This window comes from Tyto alba, unplaced genomic scaffold, assembly GCF_018691265.1.
Source record: "Tyto alba isolate M040663 unplaced genomic scaffold, T.alba_DEE_v4.0 Super-Scaffold_17, whole genome shotgun sequence".
NCBI classification, from domain to species: domain Eukaryota; kingdom Metazoa; phylum Chordata; class Aves; order Strigiformes; family Tytonidae; genus Tyto; species Tyto alba.
The window spans coordinates 1,514,261-1,542,068 of NW_024881279.1; the positions used below are offsets into that span (position 1 = coordinate 1,514,261).

General features: G+C 39.5%; 1 protein-coding gene across 3 annotated transcripts in view; it reads left to right on the forward strand.

The window, feature by feature from the left end:
- JAKMIP2 (janus kinase and microtubule interacting protein 2) overlaps positions 1-27,808 on the forward strand; it is a 67,028-nt gene that overhangs the window by 34,952 nt on the left and 4,268 nt on the right. The window contains exons 3-21 of one of the 3 annotated variants that reach the window (XM_042790229.1): positions 1,755-2,252; positions 4,247-4,456; positions 5,349-5,447; positions 7,375-7,521; positions 9,203-9,343; positions 10,251-10,307; positions 12,081-12,200; positions 12,669-12,797; positions 13,796-13,879; positions 14,182-14,244; positions 15,839-15,937; positions 18,533-18,631; positions 18,968-19,021; positions 19,883-19,948; positions 20,825-20,893; positions 21,961-22,038; positions 22,920-23,123; positions 24,714-24,779; positions 26,202-26,274. In XM_042790229.1, coding sequence (XP_042646163.1) covers positions 1,755-2,252; positions 4,247-4,456; positions 5,349-5,447; positions 7,375-7,521; positions 9,203-9,343; positions 10,251-10,307; positions 12,081-12,200; positions 12,669-12,797; positions 13,796-13,879; positions 14,182-14,244; positions 15,839-15,937; positions 18,533-18,631; positions 18,968-19,021; positions 19,883-19,948; positions 20,825-20,893; positions 21,961-22,038; positions 22,920-23,123; positions 24,714-24,779; positions 26,202-26,252 — 2,334 coding nt within the window. In that variant the 3' untranslated portion in view covers positions 26,253-26,274. Of the gene's footprint in view, positions 1-1,754; positions 2,253-4,246; positions 4,457-5,348; positions 5,448-7,374; positions 7,522-9,202; positions 9,344-10,250; positions 10,308-12,080; positions 12,201-12,668; positions 12,798-13,795; positions 13,880-14,181; positions 14,245-15,838; positions 15,938-18,532; positions 18,632-18,967; positions 19,022-19,882; positions 19,949-20,824; positions 20,894-21,960; positions 22,039-22,179; positions 22,692-22,919; positions 23,124-24,713; positions 24,780-26,201; positions 26,275-27,808 lie in introns of those variants that run through there. The other 2 variants (XM_042790230.1, XM_042790231.1) reach the window with 2 other exon arrangements.

The following is a 27,808-nucleotide window of genomic DNA, read 5'->3' on the forward strand; positions in this document are numbered from 1 at the left end:
ATAAACAGAAAGAGATGTGTTACAAGATAGAAAGAGGGCATCAGGGTCATTTTTAGTCATGAGTATTCAAAATCAAGGATGTATCTCTGGTGAAAAAGGAGTGAAGGCAAACAAAAACCTGTCCTAAGGACTTGGGGATTGAGGGGTTAAGGTTATGTGTAGCTTTCTTCTCAGAAGTGATCTGTGTAGAAAAGGCATTTTAATATCTCACATGAATTGTACAGATGTGATTAAAAGAGAATGTTTTTTAGTCTCTGGCTGCACAGTCTTCTTGTTGCATATGGCATGTATCATTATACATAGTTACTGCATCAGTAGCCTCTGAATTGCTCCAGATAAGTCAGTGGCAGTTACAAGTGCAGACTACCTTTGAAAAAACATGTGTATTGAATAGTTTGCCCTGAAAAAGGCATCCGAGAGCCCAGTGGAGAGAGTCCTAGGAGAATTTTTCAGATTTGTTTTCCATGGAGCCTTCTGAGGAAGATGCCTTTCATTTTCAGAGTCTGTTACTTGTCAGAATGACTCTGATGGTTGAAACTGAAGTAAAAGTACGATTTCAAACTCTTCTGATGGCTTATTTTGGGAAAGGTATACGTGAAATAAGATGAGGATAGCATGGGAGGGAAAAAAAAAAAGTCAGTCAGCTCTGTATATAGCCAATAGCACTTCCTACCTTCACTAAATCCTATCCAAGTAATAAATTAGGCTTACAGGCTAGACTACCAGTGTCTCTTGGAGGGCTTTCAGATGACCTACTACTATGCTGGTTCATAATGACTCTTTTTCCCTGTTTTTTCTTTCTGAAAGGCTTGCTCATTCGTCATTATTCATTGTGGTCTTTATTTAAAAAGGAATTAACAAGGAAGTTCTTACAGTCTTTGAAAACACATTCCTTTTCACTGTAAATAACAAACCTACCAAATATTTGCTTTAAACTGAACATTCCTTACCCATTGCTTTCCTCTGGTATAGGTTCACATAGGTTTTTTCTATTGTGGAATTCCTCAATGGTATGAAGTTGCAGCTAGAGATATGTTAGTGTAAGTGTACTGAGGACTGTTGTGTTACTCTCTTAATTTCGATTCCAAAGCTATGAACAAAGAAGTTTTTCAAAACTTCTTAATGAAGAGTAGCAAAAGACATATTTTAAGTAAAGCTAGCTGTTCCATAAGCATAATAACCAGTGAAGCATGCTTTTCTGTAGATGTGTCTAAGAATTGACTACAAATGCCTGTTAAAGCTCTATGTATGGCTAAGAACATCTGTAAAAGATGAAGTTTCCTGGGCTTCCAGACTTGCACCTTACCTCAGTTGGGATCATATAGAGGCAAGCACTTCTCTCTCATCTGATTGACTGCCCGTGATCATGGAAGCTGTAGGAACCTTGCTATTTCTCAGCCCTCTAATTTTCTGATGAATTTGACTGATGTTGACTGATGAGTTAAAAACTTATTAGACACATACACGCATATACATGGAGTCTTATTTCCTAAGGAAATACTGAAAGTACATGTAATGTCACTGTGTGAGGCAAGAAACCTGGAGAAGACAGGGTTGTTTTGGCTTGAGTAAAGATAGTATAAAATCTATGTGAATGCCCCAGCGGTTGGTCCATATTTTGTTGTAGGAGGGTGGAGGATCATCTAAGGTCTGCAGCAGGGTCTTCCTCAATTTGACATGGCTGTGCATCTGAATGGGCTTGTTTTGATAACATTATGTTGGTAGCAGGTGACTTTCATTTTATCTCAATGTAGGTTGCTAAACTTGAAAGAGAGAAGACTCAAGAAACTAAGCGTATCCGCGAGGCGGAGCAGCGCAAGCAGACTGTGCAAATCACAGAGCTAAAAGCCAAACTTCATGAGGAGAAAATGAAGGAGCTGCAGGCCGTGAGGGAGAACCTCATCAAACAGCATGAGCAGGAGATGACACGGATGGTTAAAGTCCGAGACAGCGAAATCCAGCGCCTCAAGTCAGCGCTGTGCGCGCTGCGGGATGGGAGCAGCGATAAAGTAAGGACAGCGCTGACTATTGAGGCTCGTGAAGAGGCCAGAAAACAGTTCGACTCCGAGCGCCTTAAGCTTCTACAGGAAATTACTGAACTGAAGTCTGCCAAAAAGCAGGTAGATGAAGCCCTTAACAACATGATCCAAGCCGATAAGATCAAGGCGGGGGATCTTCGGAGTGAGCATCAGTCCCATCAGGAAGCCATTTCCAAGATCAAATGGGAAAGTGAAAGGGATATTCGCCGCCTGGTCAGTAACCAAAACAGTTCATGTGTTCTCTTATGCTGTAGTGAGTTTGCCTCTTGTGCCTCTTAGCTTTTTGTGAATAACAGGACTCTGCAATGCACCTCAGTTTGCGAAAGTATTACAAACTCTCACTGTCATTTCTCAGCAGTAAATAGATCACAGTGAGTCAGCTAGAGCAACCACTGTGATGGCAGCTAACGCCTTAAAGAGAGTGATTGGCCTAGTCTGTAAGGATTTGCCTTGCTGAGACGCTAATACATGGGTGATGTGAAGTGTTAGAAAAAGTGTTTAGATCTGTACTCACAGTTTGTTAGTTTCTCTAGTCCTTATGATGGTATCCTAAACACATTAAGCCATAGCAGGAGGGGAGATATCTCTTGGTTTGGTCTTGGTATAGCCTTCAGTAACTACTGGGGAAAACGAGGCCTCTATCCGCAATGGTGCAAGATGCCGTGTTTCCCTGTCATCTGGGGAGCTGGACCTCCTTGCAACAGTGGAAAGCTTATCTTGAAAACTGGAATTCAAGTTTTGACAGTTAAGTAAAAGAAATGGTAATATAAACTGTCAAGAATTTTTTTGGTTTTAATTTTTTTTTTCTACTCTCTGTCACCCCAAATTCAAACTCGGTGTGCTGGATGTATATTCTTGTGTTGCCAAAATGCTAATAATATAGTAATTGACTAGTAGTGGTGGATTCTTCATATCTGCCTTCTGAATTTCGACCCATCGTGTTACTTTGATTCACGTTTGCAGTTCTGTGTAACCATGAGGACAAACTACCTTTTTTTTTCTCATCTGAAACCGAGGGTCTGTTTTCAAGGTTTTAATATAAAAAGGAACTGTGGTGAAATTCAGGATAAAACTGAGCCATTTAGTAACATTAAGATCAACTCAGGTTCCACCTATGTATTGTATTATTTTATCTTTAGCAATGCATGAAAGGCTTTTTGAAGGCTGTTTACTCACATAATAACCTTGAACAAGTCCAGAATTATTTTTATCTGACTTGCAGTGGATTTGGAAACCACTTGTGTATTGCTATCAGAGTGGAGAAAGTCACATCAGAGTGACATCTAGTTAATGAAGATAAGAATCTAGCCCTACTCATTTTGAAAATACTTTGGGGGAGGATTTCAGCAAGCCTAGGAAGCTACAAGACCAGAAAGTATCTCTGGCAGCTTCAGGCAAAATTAAGCATAGATATAGTTTTTGCTTTAAGAGAATGATTCATATCATTCCCAGATAACAGTACTTTTATTTTGCCAGAGTGATTTGCAAATTCCAATTCACCAGATTTTCTTGAGCTCGGTGATGTTACCAGCTTTGTATCAATTTTTATTGCAAGGCTTGTATGACCTGATCTTATTTTAAGTTTTAATCTAAAGTTTTTCTCTCAGCTGTCATTCTTAAAGTTGCTGTGAGGCAAAATAGGAGGCATTTATTTTTGTTTTGGATAGAAATTAGGCATTAGGCAGAAATGAAGTAACAATAAAATGAATAGCCTTGAGTTTGCACTCAGCAGATTAATAACATGGGAATCAGCTTTAAGAAATACTGGATCTGCATGGATCTGTTTGTGAGAGTTGAACTGTAACCTCTACTGTCTCAGCTAATGTAGCACCATTTACATCAGCAGGAGCTAGTCTAAACTTTTTTGGGGTTGTCAGTTTACACCTATTTTTCAGTAATGTAAATAACTGACCAAAATGCAATGTGAAAGCCTGAACTCTTCATTCAGTTATCCGTTAACACATCGTACCATGCTCAGTTTCTGGCCTTCATTCTGTGCAAGGCTAGTGAATCTGCTACTGTGCCAATGTACAGTTATGGCTGAAACCTCAAAGTGTATTGTTTTACAAGCCTGGTACGGTATGATATAGCAGATTTCAGTGGTGAACACTGCTATTAAATAAATCATATGCTACTAGATTGCAGAAGGCTGAAATGCTGTTGCCTTTACACAATAATATCGCTGTTCTGATGCTTCTCTCATTCAGATGGACGAGATCAAGGCTAAAGACAGGATCATATTTTCCTTGGAGAAAGAACTGGAGACACAGACAGGCTATGTGCAGAAGCTGCAGCTGCAGAAGGAAGCTCTGGATGAACAGCTCTTCTTGGTGAAGGAGGCAGAGTGTAACATGAGCAGTCCCAAGAGAGAGATCCCAGGAAGGGCTGGAGATGGTTCGGAGCACTGCAGCAGCCCTGTATGCAGGTTTTACTGGTCCCTGCAAAGCAGGAACATGGCTGTGTTTCTCTTAAATATTTTCTCAGGCCCTGGGAATACATTCTCACTCTTACTCACTCCAGGGAAGTTATGTCCATAGATTCTTCAGAGAGAATTTTAGTGGGACAAAGCTTTGTAAGGCTGTTTCCTCAATTACTGTATTTACAAATATAAAACATGTTAAATAATTAGTGCCCTTTTGAGAGAATCATTCCATGAACATAACTACCTGGATAGCATGCATCTTCAAAAACAAATATAATTGAGAAGATGGGCAGGGAGAAGGCTGGGGCGGGGTATCTGGAAGACTCTTAGGAGATCCTTCTCTTTCTGTCTTATTCTCCACTTATACAGGCCTTGCTGTCATTCACAAAACACACAACTCACTTATTGTGTGTCTAAATACATGATGTTTACACAACAAATGTGTGTATAATGCACATATTTACACATATACAAATGAGGAATAAGAACGTAAATGCAATTGATGCTGAAAGTGATGCCCTTTTTCACCTGACATAGTGGTCCAGCAAATCAAAGCAATGTATATGAAAATGTACTAAAAGTTAGAATCTCTTAACTTTTTGCTTTTTCTTCCCCATTATAAAAAAACACTGACATCTGATTGGTTGTTTCCTCTTCATTTTTTTTAAACAGATAAAAATTTTCAATTAACGTATCCCCCAAACCAGATACTTTTTTCCAAAAATAGATATATTTTGCCAGCATTTTCAATACTGTAAAAATCCATAAATATAATTTGTTGATGATGACAGCTTAAGTTGACTGGTGTGTAGTTTCTGAGGATTCTTTTCCCAAGCATGTATTTCGAAAGGAATCAGTAACTGTATTATGTTGTTGCCAATGAACAGGACTTGCGCAGAAACCAGAAGAGGATAGCAGAGCTGAACGCCACAATCCGGAAGCTGGAAGACAGGAACACGTTGCTTGTTGATGAGCGAAATGAACTGGTGTGTGAGCTTTGCACTGTCAGAGAGAAAAGATCAGGGAACCATAGGGAAAGGCAAAGAGAGGAGGATGCAAGGATGATAGCCAGTCATGAGTATGCCTTCTCCATCCATCAGACTAGTCACTCAAGAAGCTGAGGATGATTTATTTTATCCTAGAATTAAACAGTAGTTTCACTGAAGTTATATGAGTACAAAATCAAAACGAAAGTTGAGGCAGAGAGGCTCATAGGTTTCTATATGAATGCTTATGTTCCCTCCTTGACTTTTTCAGCATACAATAGTGTATGGCAAGACTTACCTTGTAAATTAAATGATGTCTGTAGTCCAGTATTTGACCAGGTTGAGAACACTTAAGTACTGGAACTAGGGAGAATAGACAACAGTAAATTGATCCCTTTATCAGATTTACTCCTAGGTGGTGATACCTGTTTGTTGAAGTCAGCACCCTGGCTTTTTAACGTCTCTATATTTCTGCTTCTGTGATTAAGGATAAGGGTGGTGAAATTCAACTCTTAATTATTTTTTTTTTATTCCTGAGCTAGGAGTCTTAGTGCATTCTTTTCATATCAGTTTAGCTGGCTTGGTTCTCCTCAATGTTCTTAACATAATATCTGCAAAAAAATGTTTTATCAAGATTGAAAATTACAAATACGTTCATGTGTGTCTCTTCAGATACGAAAAGCTCTCAATGCTCAAATTTCTTTGATACTGAGTAGGTTGGAGTCAGCGTGATTAGCTGTTGCATGTCATTGGATATTCAGCCTATTTTTTCACAAGGAAAAAAGTTGATTTGAAGAGGCTTCTAAGCTGTATCTTGCACAATGTGACTACAGTGAACACATTTTATTAAATGTGACCAGGAGTACTGCTAGAAATACCATACACTTTAAGGATACATTCAGACTAGCAACAACTAGTGTAATTCTTAGGGTAGGATGAATGGTTGCTTTGCCCACAGTTGAGCTGATCAAAGATGTAACCACTTCCTAGCTGCTCTCCCCTTTTCTGTTAGTAGAAGGTATCTTCAGATACTTGCTACCCTGTTTCAGACAATAATCACTGGGTTAGTTTAAATAGCCTAGTAGATGATGTGATGATGTAAGCGAATGTGGTTAGCTGTCCTTAAGAGCTACAGAAAACTCTCGCAGTCTTTTCCTCAGCGGAGCTGCAAGGGACAGGAACCTCCCAGTGACAAACAGTAATACAGAACTGGGACAGTGTCTTTGTTAGGTAGATCATCTGGGTGCAAAGATGATGTCTTTCCATAGCTGCATGCCATCTTCCTGGTCCTCCCTTAGGAAAAGAAATTATATCTATAAAAGCACTCAATATTACTGGATGGAACTAATTTTTCAGATGAAGAGATCTTAGTTAAAACTGTAGTTGTACCAATACTGAAAATCCCAAGCATGCCCTAAGAGATCCTCCTGTCTTATGGGATTTGTTGTTTAAATGTTATGTGATTTGTTGATTAAAACAAAGTTCATTGTACATATGCACAAGTATTTCACTGTGTGGCATTAAAAAAAACAGACTTACAACTATGTTGTTATTGCTGTTATCCAGATTGAGTAGGTACCTATGCAAATCTGTCTTTCAGTGAGAAAATCATTGGGTTTCTAGCAGTTAAAGCACCAGTCATTTCAGACTTTTGCAGCAGCTTTGCAGTTGCCTGACTGTGTGTTGGGTTGCTTCATCTCTGTGTCTGAGTTTTCCCATAGATAAAGCCATCTTTTGGAAACAGGTATGCAGAATTATGCTTTGAGATTTATAGATAAAGCTAGTTATGGAAGCTGTAAGCATCAGTTCCATTAGATCACTTTGGCATTTTACTGGGGAAGTAACAAAAATAATTCTAACAAAGGAGGGAGAAAAAATATCTTTTATTTGGATTAATTACAATTATTAATTGCTGTTATCAATCCAGTTGAAACGTGTCCGAGAAGCTGAGAAACAATGTAAACCTCTTCTGGAAAAGAACAAGTGCCTCACGAAGAGAAATGATGAACTTATGCAGTCTTTGCAGCGCATGGAAGATAAACTCAAAGCAGTCACTAAAGAAAATATAGAAATGGTTGGTACTGAAGAGAAAAAATGAGGATCACTGTATGATCTGTGTCTGTTCTGGTACCCACATCTGCATAGTGTATGCATGTATATATGTAGAGAAAATGTGTTGTATATAGTGTATAATACTATTGATAATATATTGCCATGGTTAGGTCTGTATATAATACTTACATACTATAACATTGTGTGTTATGCATACATGTGCAATATATTTAAATGAATGCATAATCACAGTCTTTAATACTGTCCCAAAAGTTAGAATATTGAGTTTCGATTGTTTTAAAAAAAAAATAAAAAGAAAAAAAATAGTTGTATCATTGAGACATATCCCACTGTGCTATTTTGCATCTAGAAGTCAAAAAGGAAACTAAGAGCAATGTTTTCAGTCAACATAATGTTCATCTTCGAATGTACATGTTCTTGTTAGAGCTGATGATGACAAAGTAAAGTTCTAGTCTGCCACTGAGCACATACAATCTTTCCATAAAATATATGCATGGCAGATGAATAGGGGAAAGGAACAATGGTGGTGGTATAAATTTGGCTAGAGTTATAAATTTCACATATCAGGGCTATATGAAGCGGTGTTAAAGCAGTTACATCTGTATATCCTTCAGATGGTTCCTTGAGTATCAGTCAGAATCCAGTCCCTACACATTCACTGGTGTTGCTTTGACACTAATAAAAAAAGGAGGTGGAAGTTCTAGGTTTTTAGATGTAAGCTGGCAGGCTGAGATGACTGCCCCTTCTAAATGTGTTTGTGTGTCTTGTCCCTGGCTTGCAATAGCTGCTGTCGTCGTCTTGAGCAGGCTGACTCTTCTGCAGTAGATGCATCTTTCCTGCAGATTAGGATGAGATGATCAGATTCACTTTATTGTCTTATATTCTTCCACAGCTGTGGTAGTACAGATCACAGCCCCTTGGGCTCTCCCACAGCAAGGAGAAGGGACTTGGGAATGTGCACGCATTAGACATCAGTGGGCAGTATTACTCGTACATATATGTGCACACAGCAAGTGTGTTCTACCTTAGCTCCCTGACATCTGCTTTTTATATTATAGATGCCCAAATTACGGAAGTTAGCAAGCTGTGGGTGGCTAGAGTGTAATTTTCACAGGCTATAGCCATCTCTTCTCCCATGTATGCTCAGGAGCAGGCAGGAGGTGGATTTCTAGTTAAAATAGATTTGGTACCACATTTTTTGCCTTTCATCCTCTTCTGACTGGATGCATGTCTTTCACGTGACTAAAGCATGTCCACTTCATTCCTGTGTATGGTCATATGATGGGTATCAGTAAGGGCATGGGGTCATGGGAGTATATATTACTTTCATACCCACTGGACAGGTAGGGGGTTCAACTATATTTGCTACATGTTCTGAAATCTTGATGCATGGCAAAGGAAGAGCTATGGTATATGACATTTAAGGGCTGCTCTAGAGGCTATATTGCCACATAATAAGTAAATAGATAAAGCTTTGTTGTTCTGATTAAAGAACTCAACTTTGCTGTGCTGCTTTATTTTTAAGAAGTGCTGATGGGTATTAATAATGTTATAAAAATGGTGTAGCTGAAGTGTATTTACAGGGCTGTACAGCTTAAATGAAAGATAAGGTCTAATTTTTAACTGAAAGGTACTCTCTTTTAATTGCTTGATCTTATTTTATCTGTTTCTTCTTACCACAGAGAGAAAAAATGACATCACATCCTCCTCTAAAGAAATTAAGATCTCTCAATGACCTGGATCAGGCTAATGAGGAACAAGAAACTGAATTCTTAAAACTTCAGGTCATAGAACAACAGAACATAATTGATGAGTTAACAAGGGTATGTCCAGAGCACCAGTAAATTTCTAATGATTCCTGTGTACAGTTCACCACTGATAGTATTTCTTTTTATAACTAGAGGTCTGAGGGTTAATATTTTTGAGCACTTGCAAATGTTTAGATGTAGGTATGCATGGATGCATTTTAACTGAATTTCTAGTGGGGCACTAGCCCCTACAACTTAGAAATTTAACTTTTGTGCATGATTTGAGCTCTAGAAGTGAATGCAGACTAAGAACTGTGGAGCTTGGGCAGATGCCTACGTGTTCACAAGGCAGGGCTGTGCCAAGCTGGTTTACCATTATAACTAAGCTACCATTAAAAAGTTTCCTTATTAGGAGGCAGGCACACAGTGCAATATCATGTGCTGGAAAAGCGTGTGCTGTTAGACAGTTATTCACTAGTTCTTCTGTCATTTAAGACTGACAATCCCTTTTTCAGCTAACTTGGCGTTATGATGTTGAGGGGAAGGAGAAAGAGACTCCGAAACAGGCTGTTGCCTCTTCTAAAACATCATTGCTAGGAGTGGTGAGATCAACGCTACCATCATTTAATGACTTTGAGACGGAGGCAGCATCTCCTCTGCAGGGGAGGCAGACAGCCTCTCATACAAAGCCCAAACCAGTCCCCTGTGACATGCCTCCCAGTGATTTTAACAGGAAATCCATCAGTGCCTGTCAAGGCAACTGAACAACAAAGTGTTTTTTTTTTTTCAGATATCCCATCTTCCCTTCTTTAAGTGGTTTTCAGGAGGATATGAATCCTCCCTTCCACCTGGAATCAGATTCCTGTTTGAACGTATGAACAGAGAGTTGGTGGAAGCCCAATGATTTATTTCCTCTGTAGATTTGGCCTTCTACAGCTGCAAACAAGAGAAGAGTGAGTAACTTTTTAATCTTACTTTCCAGGACAGGGAGAAACTCATTCGTCGCCGAAAGCATAAAAGGAGCTCAAAGCCAATTAAGGTAAGAGGAAAATTGTTTTCAGCTTACAAAAATACTAGCAGGCTCTATAGGAAAACACACTTTAGCAATCTGATTAGAGAGAGCTTTGTGGATTATAATAATCTGCTTTAGTGAGCAGGTTTATAAACACCTTGGTTTGGGAGAGCTTTTTAAGTCCACTTTGAAATTCAGTTAAGGGTATGTAGCTATTTTATTTTCAGCAAAATGGGGCTTTTTTTCCCCGCTCTCTGAAATAGTTTCTATAAATACTGGTCTCAAGGTCTGTTATGCTGAGATGTATTTACATTTTCAGAGATCTTCCCATCTATCTTCTGCTATCTATTTTTCACAGCACATATAGACTAAAACAAAATCCTTGGCCAACTTTATTCTTCAAGTGGAAGTTTGTGCCTGAGAAACGGAGTGTCATTCTCTGCTGCTCAATTCCATGGGCTTTTGGCTACCCCTTGTATTACCCTGAATTGGGTCAAGTCCAAAGCTGGTATAATTTATAATAGTTTTAGAGCTGAGTAGTCAGTGGTGGTTCAAATAGCTCCATTAGTAGCTAGATGTGAAGAATGACTTTGCAACAGCCACATCCCACCTCCAAAAAGCGCAAATACTGTGTAACAAACAGAGCTTGGCTGCTGTTTTTATTTCCAAGGACATCCCTTAGTACTTCAGCCATATTCTGTGAAAATAACGCAACTCTTTCCTACACACAGACAATTTCAGACCAGTAAATCCTAGACGTGTCATCACATTGTTTCTATATGGGTTTTGAAGCAATACACAGTAGACATAATTGGTAGACAAGGTCTAAAAAGTATTTTCGTCAGTCAACTTTATTTCTAAACCAAAGATTATGACACAGGACAATATGGCTGTTGTCTTCACTTGGAGAAATAATGAACAAAAAAAGATGATATATGCAAAAGGTTATTGGCATCTTTGGTACGTGTTTTTTGTCTGATTCAGATTCCAGGTTTAGAAGGTTGTAACCTGTCAGCAAAAGTGAAAAATGTTGCAAACCAGAAGTGTATTTTAATGCTCGTTGATCAGTTTGTCTGCAGAATTATTCATAAGCCAAGTATTTAAATGCTCAAATCTGTACCCTAAAACTAAGCCTGAAGGGTCAAGCATCTATACGTTCATAGTACATGACTCACAGTTTTTATTTGATTTAAATCAGTTACTGAGATTGGAGATAGTGAGGTGTCAGACATACAACTAAACTGTGTAGTGTGAGCAATCTCATATAACATGTGGCAGTTACTCTAGTACTGGAAAGATGTGTGAGATAAAAGTTTCTTTATGCTAGTTTTGTATTTGCATAGCTTTCATTCACTCCAACAGCAGTATCAACAGTGTCCATGAGACAAGCAGGAGGATTCCCTATTCTGCACACATTTCTCTTTGTGGTGTTATCTTTGCACACCAATCTGCATGTTGATAGATGTCTTTGAACAGCTTTGGGGTTAACAAAATTCCCATACCTTCCTGTAAGGTGGGAGATGCTTGCTTAGCATGTTGCTGTTCTCATTGTTTTCCAAATTTTAAACTGAGTCAGATTCTCAGCTCAGAAAAATGAATCAGCAAACTCATTCTCCACCAGCACAAGCCCTACTCTTCAATAGGGTTCCCTCTGGATTTGTTTGGAGATAGTAATTGCAGGGATAGCCCATTGCTCTTTTTTAAGTAACTGGCTATGTGATTTTGAACTAACCTTTCCCCTCATAAGCTCATACTGTGTGTTTCTAAGGAGATTCAGAAATTATGTTTTCCCTTCTTTAGAGACATGTGGTAGATACAGTTTTTGGGTATGATGATGATTCCATGGACTCTGAAACATCCTCTGTGGCCTCATATAGAACAGACAGAACACCAGCAACCCCAGATGATGATCTGGATGAGGTAAGATCTCACTCTTTCCATAGGCAAGGATGAGTTTTCAATAGACTTTGACTTCCAAAACAAGTGGCCAGGCTCTCAAAAACACTTCAGTTTTTATAGTGCATATTGAATAAGTTCTTCATTAAGCTTGGCTACAATTTTGATTACTGTTATACTGAAATGCTGAGAGATTCTTTCAAAATCTAGTCTGTAGAGTTTACAGCTATGACTTCATTGCAGTTTGAGATTATCTTTTTCCTCTCCCCCTTCAAGAAAATAAATCTATCACATTTCTTTTAGCTTAAAGACATTTAAATGCTGTATAAATTCCATATTCTTACTACTTCATATTACAGCAGGCTCATCAAAAAAGCTATTTGAATAAAGACCTGTAAACCAACAATTGTGCTTAACAAATCACACTTGCATTCTTTGCTTTGGCACTGCTCTACTGTCTGATGCTTAGACATGTCCTTTCTTATCCATCAGGGTTTAGCAGCAGAAGAATCAGAGCTGCGGTTTCGACAGCTGACAAAGGAGTACCAGGCCCTGCAGAGAGCATATGCACTACTGCAGGAGCAGACAGGAGGCATCATAGATGCTGAAAGAGAAGCCAAGGTCAGTAATTGTCTGAGGATAAAAGCATTTCATTGTTATCAGGACATACAAACCCCTCAAAGTGACATACAAGGGAATGGAGTTACATACAACATCCATACAACCTAGAGATGACTGTTTCACTTGTTTGCTGAGTACATTTAAAGAGAGTGGCAATTAAGAATGGACATAATCACTCAGTTTACATGGGGCTGTCCCCAACACGAACCTGAAAACTGCAGTTAGGCAGGCATGCCAAAGCAGGTAATTCTGCAATTTGGCACAGAAGCACAAGGGTTTTTTCATATTTCGCCCAGGTGTGAAGGGGTTGGGTTTTAAAGGTAAATGGAAACGTGGGATTTCACAAAGGCACGTATTGCACCAACTTAAGGAATATTCACCTGAATGTTTCTAACAGAGAAATGCAAATTACATTCAAATTTTAATGTGATGCAGACTACAGTAAACCTTCCAAGGCTAAAAATGTTGTCTCTCTAATAAAATCATGGAATCATTCAGCCTGGAAGGGACCTCAGGAAGTCTCCAGCCCAAACTCCTGCTCAAAGCATTGTCAGCTGTGAGATCCCACAAAGTTGTTTAGCACTTTGTGAGTCAGCTCTTGAAGACCTCCCAGGCAGTTATAACTGCCTCTTTCCACTACTTTTTGCCACTCTCATTTACTAAGCACTTTTCTTCAATTCAGGGACTGCCCCTTACTAGGGTCTTTGAACAAAGCCTGTCACCCTGAATACCTGAGCTTGTGTTTCACGACTCCAGTGCAATACATAGTAATAATAGGCTTGGGTGGGGAGAGGGGGCTGGTCTACCACTCTGTTCCCTTGTTTCCTCTGTATGCCAATCTGAGGGGTGGCACAAAACATCGTTGAGCCAGAATCTTTGTAGCAGTTACTCAGTGGAAGCAACAGCAGAAACCCAGAATCTACTGTGTTTGATTTCCTTTTAATAGCAGTCACATTGCTGTTTTTGTTAGCATTTAATGCTGTGCCTGACTTCAATAGGCTCAGGAGCAGCTCCAAGCTGAAGTCCAGAGGTATAAAGCCAAAATAGAAGATCTGGAGAAAACTTTGGCACAGAAAGGGCAGGTAAGCACTTCCTGTGTATTTTCTTTTCCTATTTTGGTTCTTACCTGCTCTGCTTACAAAATACATAGCACAGTTTCAGTGTAGACTTCCATGAGATGTAATGCCACTGTTCAGTAAACAGGCAGGTCTAGTGAGCTCATAAGCCTTGCTATGTCTTGGTAGACTAATATGTTGTTATTCTGTAAATGACAGTTCATTTCTGTAGGATTTTAAAGCTTGAATATTGTGGCTCCAGTTTTCAGTAAACATGCCCAACTTCATGGAGTTTGATTATTCTGTAATAGTGCTGCTTCATCCAACAGGACTCACACTGGGTGGAGGACAAACAGCTTTTCATTAAGAGGAACCAAGAGCTTTTAGACAAGGTATGTTCCCAAGTTTTGCATGTTCACTCTGAAGGGTAATCTGGAATCTGCAATACACTTTCTGGACATGCAGTCTGGTGTTTATAGGTGTAGTATAAGGATAGAACAGCATAGATTAATATGGACAGGATAACATACGGAGAGGCAAGCCCTCTCTAGCTCTGCTTAGGTGCTGTTGTTGCTGGCAGTTGCTGATGTACCAGCTCTGCTGGTAAGCTTCAGCTTGAGAGCTGGAAGCTCTACTCATCATTCTGGCTCCAAGGCACAGACCTTTGTGTTCCAGTAGCATTGTGCTGAAGAGTCAGCTGCCGATGCACTGGCAGGATGTTTTGAGCTTAGCTTCTGGGTGTGGAACGGCAGCAGAAACACAGTCACCCTCTAACACCAGGACACTTTCATACTCCTAGTCCCTGTATGTTCTGTATATTTTTAAGGGCTTAAAGTCATCCCAAGGTCCAATGGAGCTTGTACTGCTCAGTCCCTTGGTACATTTAGGAATGTCACCTGTTTGTGTATGTATATATATTTGTATGGATGTATACATTTTTAATCATGGAATATAAGGATATGAAGGACCTCAGCATTGCTTGCATAACACTGACAGTAACAGCAGTGGCTGTACATATGACTGCCATTAGCAAGAGGCCATAACTTGCAGTACCACTGTCTTTTATCTCCCCAGATGAGGTTTCTTAGCCTGTGTTTCTCCCCTTCCATAAACACACCTAGTAAATCTCCAGCCCTGTACCATCCTTCCCCATCCAAACAGACTGAGCCATTGGTGCTCATTTGACCTCAGTCTTACCATGCTACCTAGCTGTCCTTGTCTAAGCCCTGCTCGGACAACCCGAGTGCAGAATACATGTCCTGGCACTGGCTGGAGACTTTAGGAAGAGAGCAGGCTGAAGAGCTAGTGAAGGAGTTGTCCACAACAAGCAAGCTATAGACAATTGGCCAATGGGTGGTATTTAAGCGTATCCGCTAGTTGACAGAACTACTTGTGTGGAGATGCTTGCTGTGCAGTTTGCGCAAGTGCTTGCATGGGGTGGGATGGCTGCTCAGGTAACTGCCTCCACAAAGACAGCTCTCCCTGCATGCCATCCTTGGTTCATGTACTATGCACTGGGAATCTCTGATCTAGCCTGAGCTCTTCTCCAAGGCAGGTGCAACTGTTTGTGACATTCCTGATAGACATTTCTCCGAGCTGGTCTCAGAGTCCTCCAACAATGATGTCTCCACATTCCTCCCCAGACAATCTATTCTGGTGCTTTACCATAAGAGCAATGTGTTTAATAGCTAAGGTAGATTAATAGCAAACCTGACACCTCTGTAGAGTTAACTTCCCTGATGATCTTCACCAGGGTTGGATTCTTTCAGAAAAACCTTCAGCCTAAGCATTTTATGATATTTGGAAAGCTGATGAGCAGAATTTTACCTGTAAACTAAAGACTGACTGAGGTAAACCAGCAAGTACTAAATCATTTCTTGAGTTTGGATTTTGCACTGCCCATGCTACCTCAACTGCTACTCATCAAATATTCAGTGTTTCTTGTAACAGTCACACAGATCCTGACTTTTTACATATTTCTATTAGATAGAGAAACTGGAAGCAGAAAACAACCGTCTGCAACAGGAGTTGCAGGATGCCCGAGACCAGAATGAGCTGTTGGAGTTCCGCAACCTTGAGCTGGAGGTGATGGATGAGCTCCTTACATTAGAGCTGGTAGCAAATTAAACCAGTGCACTTGCACTGGACACCAACTTTAATCAAGTGTTTGCACAAGCATTCTAGTGATATAACAGAGTAACAAATCAGGTCTGCCTTTTTATTTGTGAGCTGAAGTATGTCAGTTCTAATATCCTGGAAGTAGTAAGCTTCACACTTGACTAGTTCACCTCTCTGAGCTAGGTGCCCCGTATGCATAGATAAACTTAGCTGATTAATGTCAGCATAGCTGTTAGTTACCACACCTGCAGATATGATTTCTCTAGTACTTTGGAGCAATCTGTTGTCAATATGCTTTGTTCTTATTGCTGGCCTGGAGTCTACTAAGTCGACAGGAATTATTTACATTTAAATTAACCAAATAATCAAGGCTTAAACCCTATCCTCATGTACTTTGCTCAGTGCTGCATCCTAGTTCACAGCTAAGATCTCCCCTGAGAGGAGGCATCCAGGGTTGTGTTTTTTTTTTTTTTGTGTGTGTGTGAACCTGAGCAGGTCTTGGAGGAGAAGGAAATGTTCAGCACACTTTTATCTCTAGCTGAAGAGTAGAATGGTCCTCTAAGAAGTCAGAGATGCAGGTGCAGTTCCCTTTTCAGGGTCTTCAAAGACCTGTTTTTTCCCCCATGTGAAAATTCTGATCTGTAAATTATACTGTCTTTGTTTTTTTCCCCTCTTTCAGCGAGGGTGATGAGACAAGAGTTGAAGTTTCATTGAGAGTGCTGCTGTGAGAAGTGCACCTCTCTAGCCCTGTGCTTGAAGGACTGGAACTGTTTGAAGTTTAATTCAGCAATGATCGATGAAATTGCATAAGCAGTTGTAATAGAAAGTATCAGACCCAGGGCTGTTGTCTTCCAGTACCACACCTATGGGGGTAAAAGGGTTGTACCTTGTCTCCTCTGTCGCAGGAAATCTTGAATTCATTTTTCTGTGGGGACTTGGCTGTGAGAGGAGAGGGGGGCTGCCTCACCCAAACCGATCTGTTCTGGGCGATTAGAGCACCCTTCGTTGCAGAGGAGAAACCCACGTGTTGTCTGCTGTGGTGGAGGGGGCTGAAGCAAGGCCCACGACAGCCCTCAGGCCACTCTGGCTCTGCTGGGGAACGTCTGCGACTCCCCGGGGCCGCTGCTGTGGGCTGGGCTGTGCCAGTGCTGCCGCCCTGCTCTGACCCCCCCGGGACAGCCAGCATACAGAGCCAAGGTGCCCAGGCAGCACAGGCTCCCAGGACACGGGTTTGCAACGGCTTCTGTGCTGTTGATTCCTGAGGCACGTTCAGATTTGATCTCTCTGTACCTCAGCTTCCTGACACTGTGGTGGGGATAAGAGACGATTGATACAGGTGAATGTGGTCTTGCTCCTACAGCCTTTATCGTCACTCTTGCCAGTGCTGGCATGTCTGGAAAGCCAACAGTGCCTGCTTACGTGCGTATAGTGCTTTGCCTGGAATTGTCCTAATTTGTGGCTGGAGGCCCTAGCACAATGAATAGCAACAGCCTATCTGTCTACTTGCAAGCACAATCACTTTTGCAGGCACTGGACATGTTCCTCGTTGAGCATCTCTCCTCATGACCTGCATTAGGTAAGAAAGGTCCCTCAGGTGACACTGGAGATTGATGGAGGAGCTTCAGAAGCCTCTGCAGGTGGTCAGAGAACTGGGTTGGACCTCAAGCTCCTTCTCAGACTGTCCCTAGTTACAGATTCTTGTTATGAGCACTAAGTGACAAAAACTTCTAGCTGGTCTTTTCTCCAGTGTAAGTTGGTTTATTTCTCAGTTGTTCTTTTTAGTTGATGTCCAAGGCCTTATATACTTGCCATTCCGAGCTTGTAGGTAACACAGAGCCTTTTCTGGCTCTCACGAATCAGTGCTGGGACAGATTTGTCCCTTATTTATATAGCTTTCCCACAGTTGTAGCTGACAGCTGTGTTTCCATATGACATGGAACTGGACTGATCAAGTGACTTACATAGTCATAAACCAAAAATTTATTTGAAGGTGAAATTTTATCTTCACTTCTGTGCTCGCCTGAATACCCGAAAAGGATGAGAAAAAACATCTTCACATTTTTGTTTTTGTCTTTGGTCTTTTAAAACTGGACAAATATATGTAGATTTTATGCAATGAAGATGTATAACCAACTAAGTTGATCAGCTTTTTTGAACTTACTACTTTCCACAGATATTAGAACATACAAAATACCAGGATGATGTGTGAGTATCCTAGTAGTCTTAAATACCTGTTTCTAAGAGGAGTATTTACAACAATATATAGTTGTTCAACAACTCATTAAGCAAATTACTTGAGTCTTAACCAGGTGTCAATTTGCAGTTAACATAATTCATCAAATAAACAATACCCTGTAAAATAATTATCTTGGGTTTAGAATCTTACTGCACTTGGCACACTGTTTTTCAGACTAAGTCTAAATGTTTATTTATTTGACTTACAAAATTAGGAGCTTGGCTTTGCAAAATATAATATAAACAGTAGCTATGGCATTTAATAAGTTCTGTGTGCATCTCCTTCATTCTAATATGTTCTCTGGTGTCTTTTCAATTTATTTTCAGGAAAGAGAGAGGCGGTCCCCACCATTTAATCTCCAGATTCACCCGTTCTCAGATGGTGTCAGTGCTCTACAGATCTACTGCATGAAGGAAGGAGTTAAGGTAGGTCAGTTTTATAAGGCAGCACTTCTAACTACAGGAGTGGTGGGTGCTGCCCATATAACTGATGACATTAATCTCTGCTAATAAATCCACTATACTTTAAGCATTTAAATTCAGTCTAATGTAGGAATGTGTGATAACTGACACAATCGAATTGGACTCATAATTTTCACCATAATGATAAAACCTGGCTCCAAGGCAACTGAAATCAGTGTGTGATGCATTTCCGTGGGATAAAATGAAATGGCTGATTTCAACATGGTTCATAGGAGGGATGAGTATTGAGACTGTGATAAAATGTGCATTCCGTGCCTTTATCTTACTCTTTCTTTGCAGGATGTCAGCATCCCAGACCTCATAAAGCAGTTAGACATCCTAGGTGATAATGGGGTAAGTTAAAGTGGGAGATACTTTCCCTTTACAGGCTGCATTTTGTACAGTAGTGTAAGTAAAATCTATAATTATCCTATTTTTTAAGATACTTGTTAAATTATGTAATATCGGAACAACTAATTTAAGGAGTGTTTATTTCCTTAAGTTAAGGATTTGTGAGATTTCAATAGTCAGAGAATTAGTAATGAATTAGCAGCTTTAACATCTGGTTTAGCAGACTGGGAAGTATGTCCAGAGGCCACTGATAATTGGAACTGGGCCTGACTGCACTCAAGTCATTCAGGAAAGCACGTGAATTAGTTTGGCAGTCTGAGCCAACCATGCCTTCATCAGAACTAGGATTCCTCTACAAACATTTTCATAAATAGGCAAGAATTACCAAATCCCCTGTGGCTAAGTGGGCATTGCTGCCCGCTTTAGTCATCCATGTAAAAGAGGTCATCCTCTTTCTGTGGCCACCATTAGATATGCTTTAAGAAAATGTATAAGAAATAAAAATGAAGGATCATGATTCTCTATTAATGTACTGGTGTAAATCAGCAGTATTTTTACAAAAGCTTTAATGGAGATTTAGCTTTGTAAAATTAGCATGAAGACAGACAAATTGGTCTAATTTTAGTTCACATTTCTCATAAGATGCAATGGAATTAAAACATACAGTTTGTCTATATCATGCAGAAAGACAAAAGCAGTGTTTATTTTAATATGTTAACAGACTCTGAATGTTTCGATGGGAATAAGATACCCAGTACTACAGGGATCCCTTGAAAACTGTAGAACTAGTCTGTAGCCTGGATTATCTTTATTCACGCAGGAAACTGCTGCCAATTCTCTTCTTCTCTCTTTTTCTCTTAACAGAATTTAAGAAATGAAGAACAAGTGGCCATAATTCAGGCTTCCACTGTGTTGTCCTTGGCAGAAAAGGTAAATTGTGTGCTTGTTTTTTTCACGTGTTATCTAAGGCCTCATCTAACACTGGAAATTTTCTGCTCTGTTGTTGTCAATATTATTAAACTTTCTAGTGTAGGAAGTGATTACTGAGATAAAGTAAACTGCCAGCACAGTCCCAAACACCTTGCTAAAACAGCAAAAATATAAAACTCAGCTGCCCCAAGCCGTGAAGTCTAAACAAATAGAAAAATATAAATATAGAAATAATGTCAAATATAAATATGAAAATAATGCAAATATAAAAAGGATGTCAAATGAAACTTGCAGTTGTAAACTGAATGAGAAACTATCAGATATTTAAGACGTAATTAGTTATAGTGTGGGATAGTCCTGAGATTTCCAAAGCCTCTGAAGAGATCTGTATGCAAAATTTCCACTGAAAGTATTTATCTAGTTCCTTGTTTTGGAAATCAAAAAGAAAGTGAGGGTTGGTTAAAATTGCTTTCTGTGGCTCAGATGCAGCGTGCAATTTTGTCAACATGACAACTTCCAAGGATTCTATTCAATAATTTCTCCTCTGCAAAGAAAATTGCCATTACCCATCTAAGCTATTTTTGAGATGCTAGAGCCCCTTATCCATGGATGAAATGGGTTCCCTGTTCATCTAAGGAAGTGTCCTTTTCCATCTTCCAGTGACCCAGTAAAGGTGATCTCTTGCTTCTTCTCTGTCAAGTGCTACCTACAGACACTGCAGCTGCCCCTGTCACAGGAGAACAGCCTTAAGATGGGCCGAGAACTAGCAATAGGTTACTAAAAATAGACTAACAAGGTGCTGTAGATGTCCCACTTGCTACTACGCATGTGCCTAGAAAACACATCAGGCTACAGTTCTCATTGTCTTCCCTCCAGTGGATCCAGCAGATTGAGGGAGCTGAAGCTGCTCTGCATCAAAAGATGATGGAACTGGAAAGTGATATGGTAAGCAGACATGCCTTAATACACATTTTAGGGGCAAGACACTGCGTGTGTCACATTTACTTGGTGTGCCCAAAGATAACTGAAAAGGTCTTTTGGCAAATTAAGTGTGCAGGCTTTCTCTGATTATTGGTGAATCCATAAAATTGTTACTAGTCTGGTTCACATGCAACAACAGAATAACAGAGACAGAAATAGTAAAGATTTGAAATCTTCTTCTCTCTTCTCATGAGGATGACTGTTTATTAATAAATACAGAGGTCTTGAAGGTTGTTCAGTGATTTTCAGAGATGTAAACGTCTGCCTTTGTCTTAGAGGATTCACAGCCTGAACATCAGCTATTGTATGACATTTTATTCAATACCAGTATGTGGGAAAAAAACGAATTATCACGCTGTTTTCTTTCATTGCATTTTAAGCCCATACCATCCTAAAGGTAAAATATTCACAGCTGAACTGAAGTTGCTATACCACCAGTAAAGTTAGTACCTTACCCTATTCCTACTCTTGTTAATGGAAGTAACCTACAAGATGAACAAGTGTAACTACAAGAGTTGGATAACTGTAGTGGTTTATCTTCTGTTCCTATGGTATGTCTGTACTTGAGTCAATTCAGCTAGAGGTAGGCTGAGAAGTTAAATCACAGCAGCTTACCTCAAATAATGTGAATATGCCTGTTTAGTTCCTGTTTAGTTTATTGCACTTTCACACTTCTTCCAAAATAAGAGAAAGCACAAAAGAAGTTGTCCATGTTGCCAGAGGAGGCATCTTTAGAAAAATCACACAGAAACCCCTAAATTGCACTACTGAAATACCAAGCAATACCACTGAAATAAAAAAAGACATGTATTTAGTTCCATGTAAATCAGATATATTCTCATGCAAAGGCAGTGCACAGCTATTTTCCCTTTTTTTCTAGCCAAGTCAGATACTAATAATTCTGCAGTGTCAGTTGAAGACCAGGCTCCTAGTCCTCTCTGAGTCAGATATTTGTAGTTGACTTAATAAAACTTCCCGAAGTATTTTGAGTAACTAATTCATTTTTCTGTCCAAATGATCCTTCATTGTAGGAGCAATTTTGCAAAATAAAAGGTTATTTGGAGGAAGAATTAGACTACAGGAAGCAAGCTCTTGACCAAGCATACATGGTATGTACAAAGGAAATTCTACAGCACATATTGGCCAGCAGTGTGACAGGACACAGACTCCTGTTGGATCAGGAAGAGAGGTTTTTGCTTTTTGTTTAGTATCTTTTTCTATTTGTTTTTTTTTCCTGTTCTTCTAACTAGTGCACTACTATGCAATCTGCACAGCTTCAATATGACAGCTAGCTTTTTCACGTCACAAAAAGGCAGATCTCCTGAAGTCTGAAATTCTTTTGTCAGTTAAAGGCAGATATTGCTCACTGATGTTGTCTTGTCCAACTGGAATTAGTGCAACCAAGTGGAACTCAGATCTGGAATCTTGGCTGGTTTGAATATGTCGCAGCAAGGAGACAATATGCTACAAAAAGCAAGAGTTCCTGCTCTGAACACTGCTTTATCAAATTTTGATATGTGGATCTGATAACTGCCTGTGCAAGTTTATCATGTTTGGTTTGTCAGGTTAATGAGAATGCTCACTGATTTGCAGGATTAAGAGCACACTAGTCTGATAGTGACCTTCAATCTTTCCTCTTTTTGTTTTTTTAGCACAATGGGTCAAAATTTTAGAATTGGTGAAAGATTCACCTTTACACTTATAAAATAGGTATGAAAATGCTATCCAACTCCTAATCATCTCTGTAACTGCTTAAAAAAAAGTCAGTGAGGGATTTCAATTAAAATTACTATTGTTTTCATAATAAAAGTTCGTATCCTTTTGTTGACATACTGATCCATTTTATGAGTTTGTTTTTCACATTTTTGCACACTTGAGTACAGGGACCACCTCTCATGCAGGTGCCTGAATCTGCCAGCAGCCCCTCAGTTCCCATTGTGCTTTAAACAATGCTTCATCTCTAATTGGCTTTTGGTATTGCATCAACCAGAGGATCCAGGAGCTTGAAGCCACCTTGTACAATGCTTTGCAGCAAGAAACGGTGATAAAGTTTGGGGAACTACTCACTGAAAAACAGCAGGAAGAGCTGAGGACAGCAGTAGAAAAGCTAAGACGTCAGATGCTGAGGAAAAGCAGAGAATATGATTGCCAGATTCTTCAGGAGAGGATGGAATTGCTCCAGCAGGCTCATCAGGTAAGAAAAAAAGAACCAAGGACATGCGTTTCTACTCAGCTTTACTGTATAAGAACAAGCTGAGGTAAAACTTAGGCAAGCTCCAGGTCATGAGGGAGCATGGCATCTATTTTTTTTTGAGTTGCTTCATACTTTGTGTCTTTACCTTGTACACAAACACATCTAATATTAGCTTATGGAGGATTGTTTTGGCATATGTTGAGTCTTAAAATTCCAAACCAGAGTGTTCATCCAGTATTTTGTCTCCATGAATCTCGCTTTGTAATAAAAATGGTCATCCCTAGTTACTGGACTGGGCATAAAAGGAACTGTATGAATGCTTTTGGCTTCTGTTAGACAGGAGAGCTATCTGTTTTTCCAGACAGTTCTGCTCTGGTGCCTCAAAGTGGACAGTTGTTACGTTTCACTGCTGAGATACAATACTGCATTTTACATTCAAAGACCAGTTGTGCTGTGAGGTCTCACAGCAAAATGGCAAACAGTCGCAGCATGCTGATCAATGTGACAGCTGCACAATGAAACAAAACTTACTCGAATGTTGATGGGAGTATGAGAGAAGGCACATGCACAGTGGTTAGGGTTTGTGGTTCACAGGAAGACTCAGTTTTCACAGTCCTGCCTGATCACGAGTTGGAGACTTGAGACCGGTCCTCCTGTCCTCCTTACCAGGCCTTTGCAGCATGAGGAGCTGCTGGATTTCAGCCATGACTGCTGCCCCTATTAACGCTGCCACAGCAGTTCTGGCTTCCTTGAACAACTCTTAGCCAGCCTCAGTTGCAGATGGAGTTGGGAAAGGCTGAGAGGCAAAGAAGGGAAGAGGTCATGTTTGACAGCTGCCATAATCTAGTCATCTCATCTCCAGACAATTAGGAAGATGGTCACAGGGATGCCATCTGCTCCCCAGGTGCCAGGGCCTCCAGGTGTCTCCTGGTTTGTTCTTTTGGATCTCTGCTGTTTGCTGGCCAGCTGTCTTCTGCCCTGATTAAATAGAGGCAACATACTGAGATTCAAAGCCTTGTTTTTCATACTTAGAAGTTCTGTTACCTGTTCTGTGGGATATCTCTTCCCAAGTGGCCAAAAGTTTAACTCATGTTACATAATTTTTCTGGTATTACCTAGCTCTGCTAAAAAAATGCATCTCGTTGATAAGTTACATGTATCTCACTCTCCATAGAATCAATGTTTTCATAGTACTGTATGTGTTTATAATTTCAGATCTAATAATAACACTTTAATACTCTTTCAACACATCAAACTGTGAGAAATCTTAATGAATCATGATAAAATTCTAAAGAGTATAAGCATGATTTTACGCTTTCCATCTATTTAACGCAGGATTAATATAAAATAGATAATATGCAACAGATCTACTGTCGATAATGCAGTAGCCTATTCTGAGCAGTTGTACACATTGCAAAGTTGTGGTTAGGCAGGGATGAATGGAGTCTGTGGTTCTACACAAGATTATCCTTGCCAGAGAAATGGATTTGTTAGTTTCTAGGCTTTTGGCACTTGGAATGTTAAGTAACTTGTTCAGCAGAGCAAATTTACTGAGAATTTAGTCTAGATGCTTTCTTTTCTAATTTCCAGAGGATCCGAGATTTAGAAGATAAAACTGACATCCAAAAGAGACAAATTAAGGATCTGGAGGAAAAGGTTGGTTCTGTTACACTTCTGAAGTACACTGATCAACTTTTTTGAAAGTAATGACCTAGTTATGGTGAATGATACTGTACCAAATGATTTAAGTCTTTATTTGACTGTTAAATTGTGTGTTGGTAGTCAGGCAATACTTCCATGAAAGGCGAGGTGAGGCTAGCAAGCAAGGAGGACTGAATGAAACTGAGTGAAGATTTGAAGACTGTCCTTTTCTGGTGGGACTAGGGAACAGGGGTTCTGATGCTATCCTCTTTATTGAAGCTTGTAATTGATTATGCAATATAAACACAGTACCAGAATCTTGCCCTTAAAAGGAACTGTCAAAGAACTATATATGTGCATTCTTTATATATACTATATATTTACATACACACTCTTCTGTAAAAATTTGTACTGCATTTTTTTTGGTGAATAAGGCCAACTGTGTCACATTGAGTTTTGGTACTTTTACGCAGGTTAGATAGGATTTTTGCAAAAAGATCATAGCATGGGAACAGCATACTGCTACCAATAAGGTCTTTTCTAGAAATGCCAGACTGTTGTAAGATGCATCTACAGTGGTAGCCTTGCCAAGTTACTTATATTAGTAAATATCAATGCCCATGTGTAAACTACAATATGAAACAATGGCTGTACTAGTACAATGACAGCAGTGCCCTTCCAGTTTATATGTATGTTCCTAAACTGAAACAAGTGGGCATAATGCAAAGCTTGATACACATAATTCTTTCCTCTTTTCTGTCAATGTTTTTGTGATACAAGAACTCAGTGTCTTTTTTTCTAGTATATATATATATATATAAAATATATAAAACTTGGAAAAATAACATGATAATCTGTAATGAAAATAAAAAAAATAAAGCAAAACTTACACCACGGTCAAATAGAGACCTTGAATAGGAGACTTTTTAGTGTCAATTTTCAAAAGAGCTTTCAATTCACAAAAAGTCACATTTAGGAGGACGATGCATTCATGATTAAAATGAGACATCCAAAAATTGATTATTAAATATTTAATGGCTAGGGTTATATTATGCATGTGTGTGCATATATACATATATGCATATTCCCAGGCTATTTCCAGCATGGATTGAAGGCACTGTTTTTTAATGCACTTAAAAATATTACCCATGCTATTTTTGATAACCAGATTTGTGACTTCAGTAAACCCACGGTGGTTCATAATGAAAGTTGTACCTCAGGCTTTCAATATGGTGCCCATTGTAATTCATCACCAAAATTAATGAGATCTGTTTTCTAAGCCTGGGAGGTGGCATGGTACTTACAGAAGTAACTAGGGAAATACAGTGTTTTCTGAATGCATAGTTATTCTAATTGTCCTACAGAGTGCAAAAATAATCCTGATGATTGCAATGATATGACCTTTAGTTTTTATGCATTTTTCTTTTTCTTCTGCAGTTTCTATTTCTATTCTTGTTCTTCTCTCTTGCCTTTATTCTTTGGCCTTGATGTCAATGTGCCTCTTTGAAAGGTAAGACTATTTTATTTATTTCCTCAAAGCTAGCACCTCTTGCACAGAGCTGAGGGACACATCCTTGTATGTTCTTGTGTATGTCTGGAGTCAGAGAATTCTGCAGGTTATTTTCAATTTGTAGTAGTTCACAATGAAGGGCCGTCACATTACTGAGTTGCCACAGGGAATTGCAGTCAGACCAACACCATCCAACATACTTGTAAGAGAATTGCCAAAGCTTGCTGGTGATACTGTGCTATGCAGAATTGTAAAAATAAAAGCTAACAAGAATTTCACTATATCAAACCGCCAAGAGAATTGAAGGTGAAATTAAATGTTGATGTTTGCAAAGTGATGCAGATGGAAAACAGTTACAATTCTTAGCCTTACACACACTGTGGTGGGCTCTGAACTGGCACTTAGGAAATAGATCGGGAGGCTATAAGCAGGTAGAGCTCAGTGCCCAGAAGGAGAGATACAAAGAAGGGCAAGGAAGAATGATCAGTGACTGGGAGACAGAGAGATGGAAGGATTTTTCTGGCTCAGAGAATGAGACACAGTTAAAATGAGGTAAGGGAAAGGTTTAGAAAATTTTTCATAGAATGGATGGGTGGATAGATTGCTATTGTTCACTGAGTTCTCCAGTAAAAGCAATTATCATGTAATAAGTTTAAAGTAAACAGAAATTGATAGTCAATATGTAGGATGTAAAGAAGTCTTTGCCATATCATGCTTAGCAGATAAAAGCTCAGAGTTCAAAAAGCAAAGTGAAGATGGGGAAATTAATTGAGGAATTATAAAGTGCATGGCCTTCACATTTTTCCCTCTGTGCCTGGCCAGTTTCAGAACCAGGAGGCTGGGCTAGGAGGATCTTTCTTCTGATCCAGGATAACAGAAGTAGAACATAGCCTAGATGTTATGTTAAAGACTCAAAAACATGTAATGACAGATCAAAATTTTCTGATTTGGGGACAGACCCATATCGTTAAGTTTCTCACTGTATCTCTTGGCTCTGGCTTGAGCTATGTCAGTGAATAAATTCTTCTACCCTGCACTTGAGGCAAGCTGAGAATACAGCTGTGTGTGAAGGATATTTTGCTATGCCCTTCCACCATTTGTACTGGCTCAGCCTTTGTTTCCAGGTGCATTTCAGGGTATTGATTATAGCTAAGTGGCATGGGTCCAGTTCGGTGGGTTTTCCTTTTCCCTTTAAGGAAAAGCCCCATTTTGTGCTTTGTTTCAGCTAGATCAAGGATTTCTTTTGCAGTTTTGTGCTGATGCAGAGACAAATCCCAAAATTAGCCACATCAACTAGAATCCACTGCCTCCTTGGCTGGCCAGACCTCAACATGAATGTTTTATTGCGATGAAGCAGCAATATACATGGAGGTTGGGTTGACTGGGGAATGAACCACAGGAGAGAACCAGAGGAACGTGGACAGAACAGTGATCACAGCTCTTATAAACAATGGCCAACATCATTGTAGAGTTGCTGCTATTTAAAACATATTGCCTCGATCCAGTGAACATTAAACAGATGAAGTTATGACTG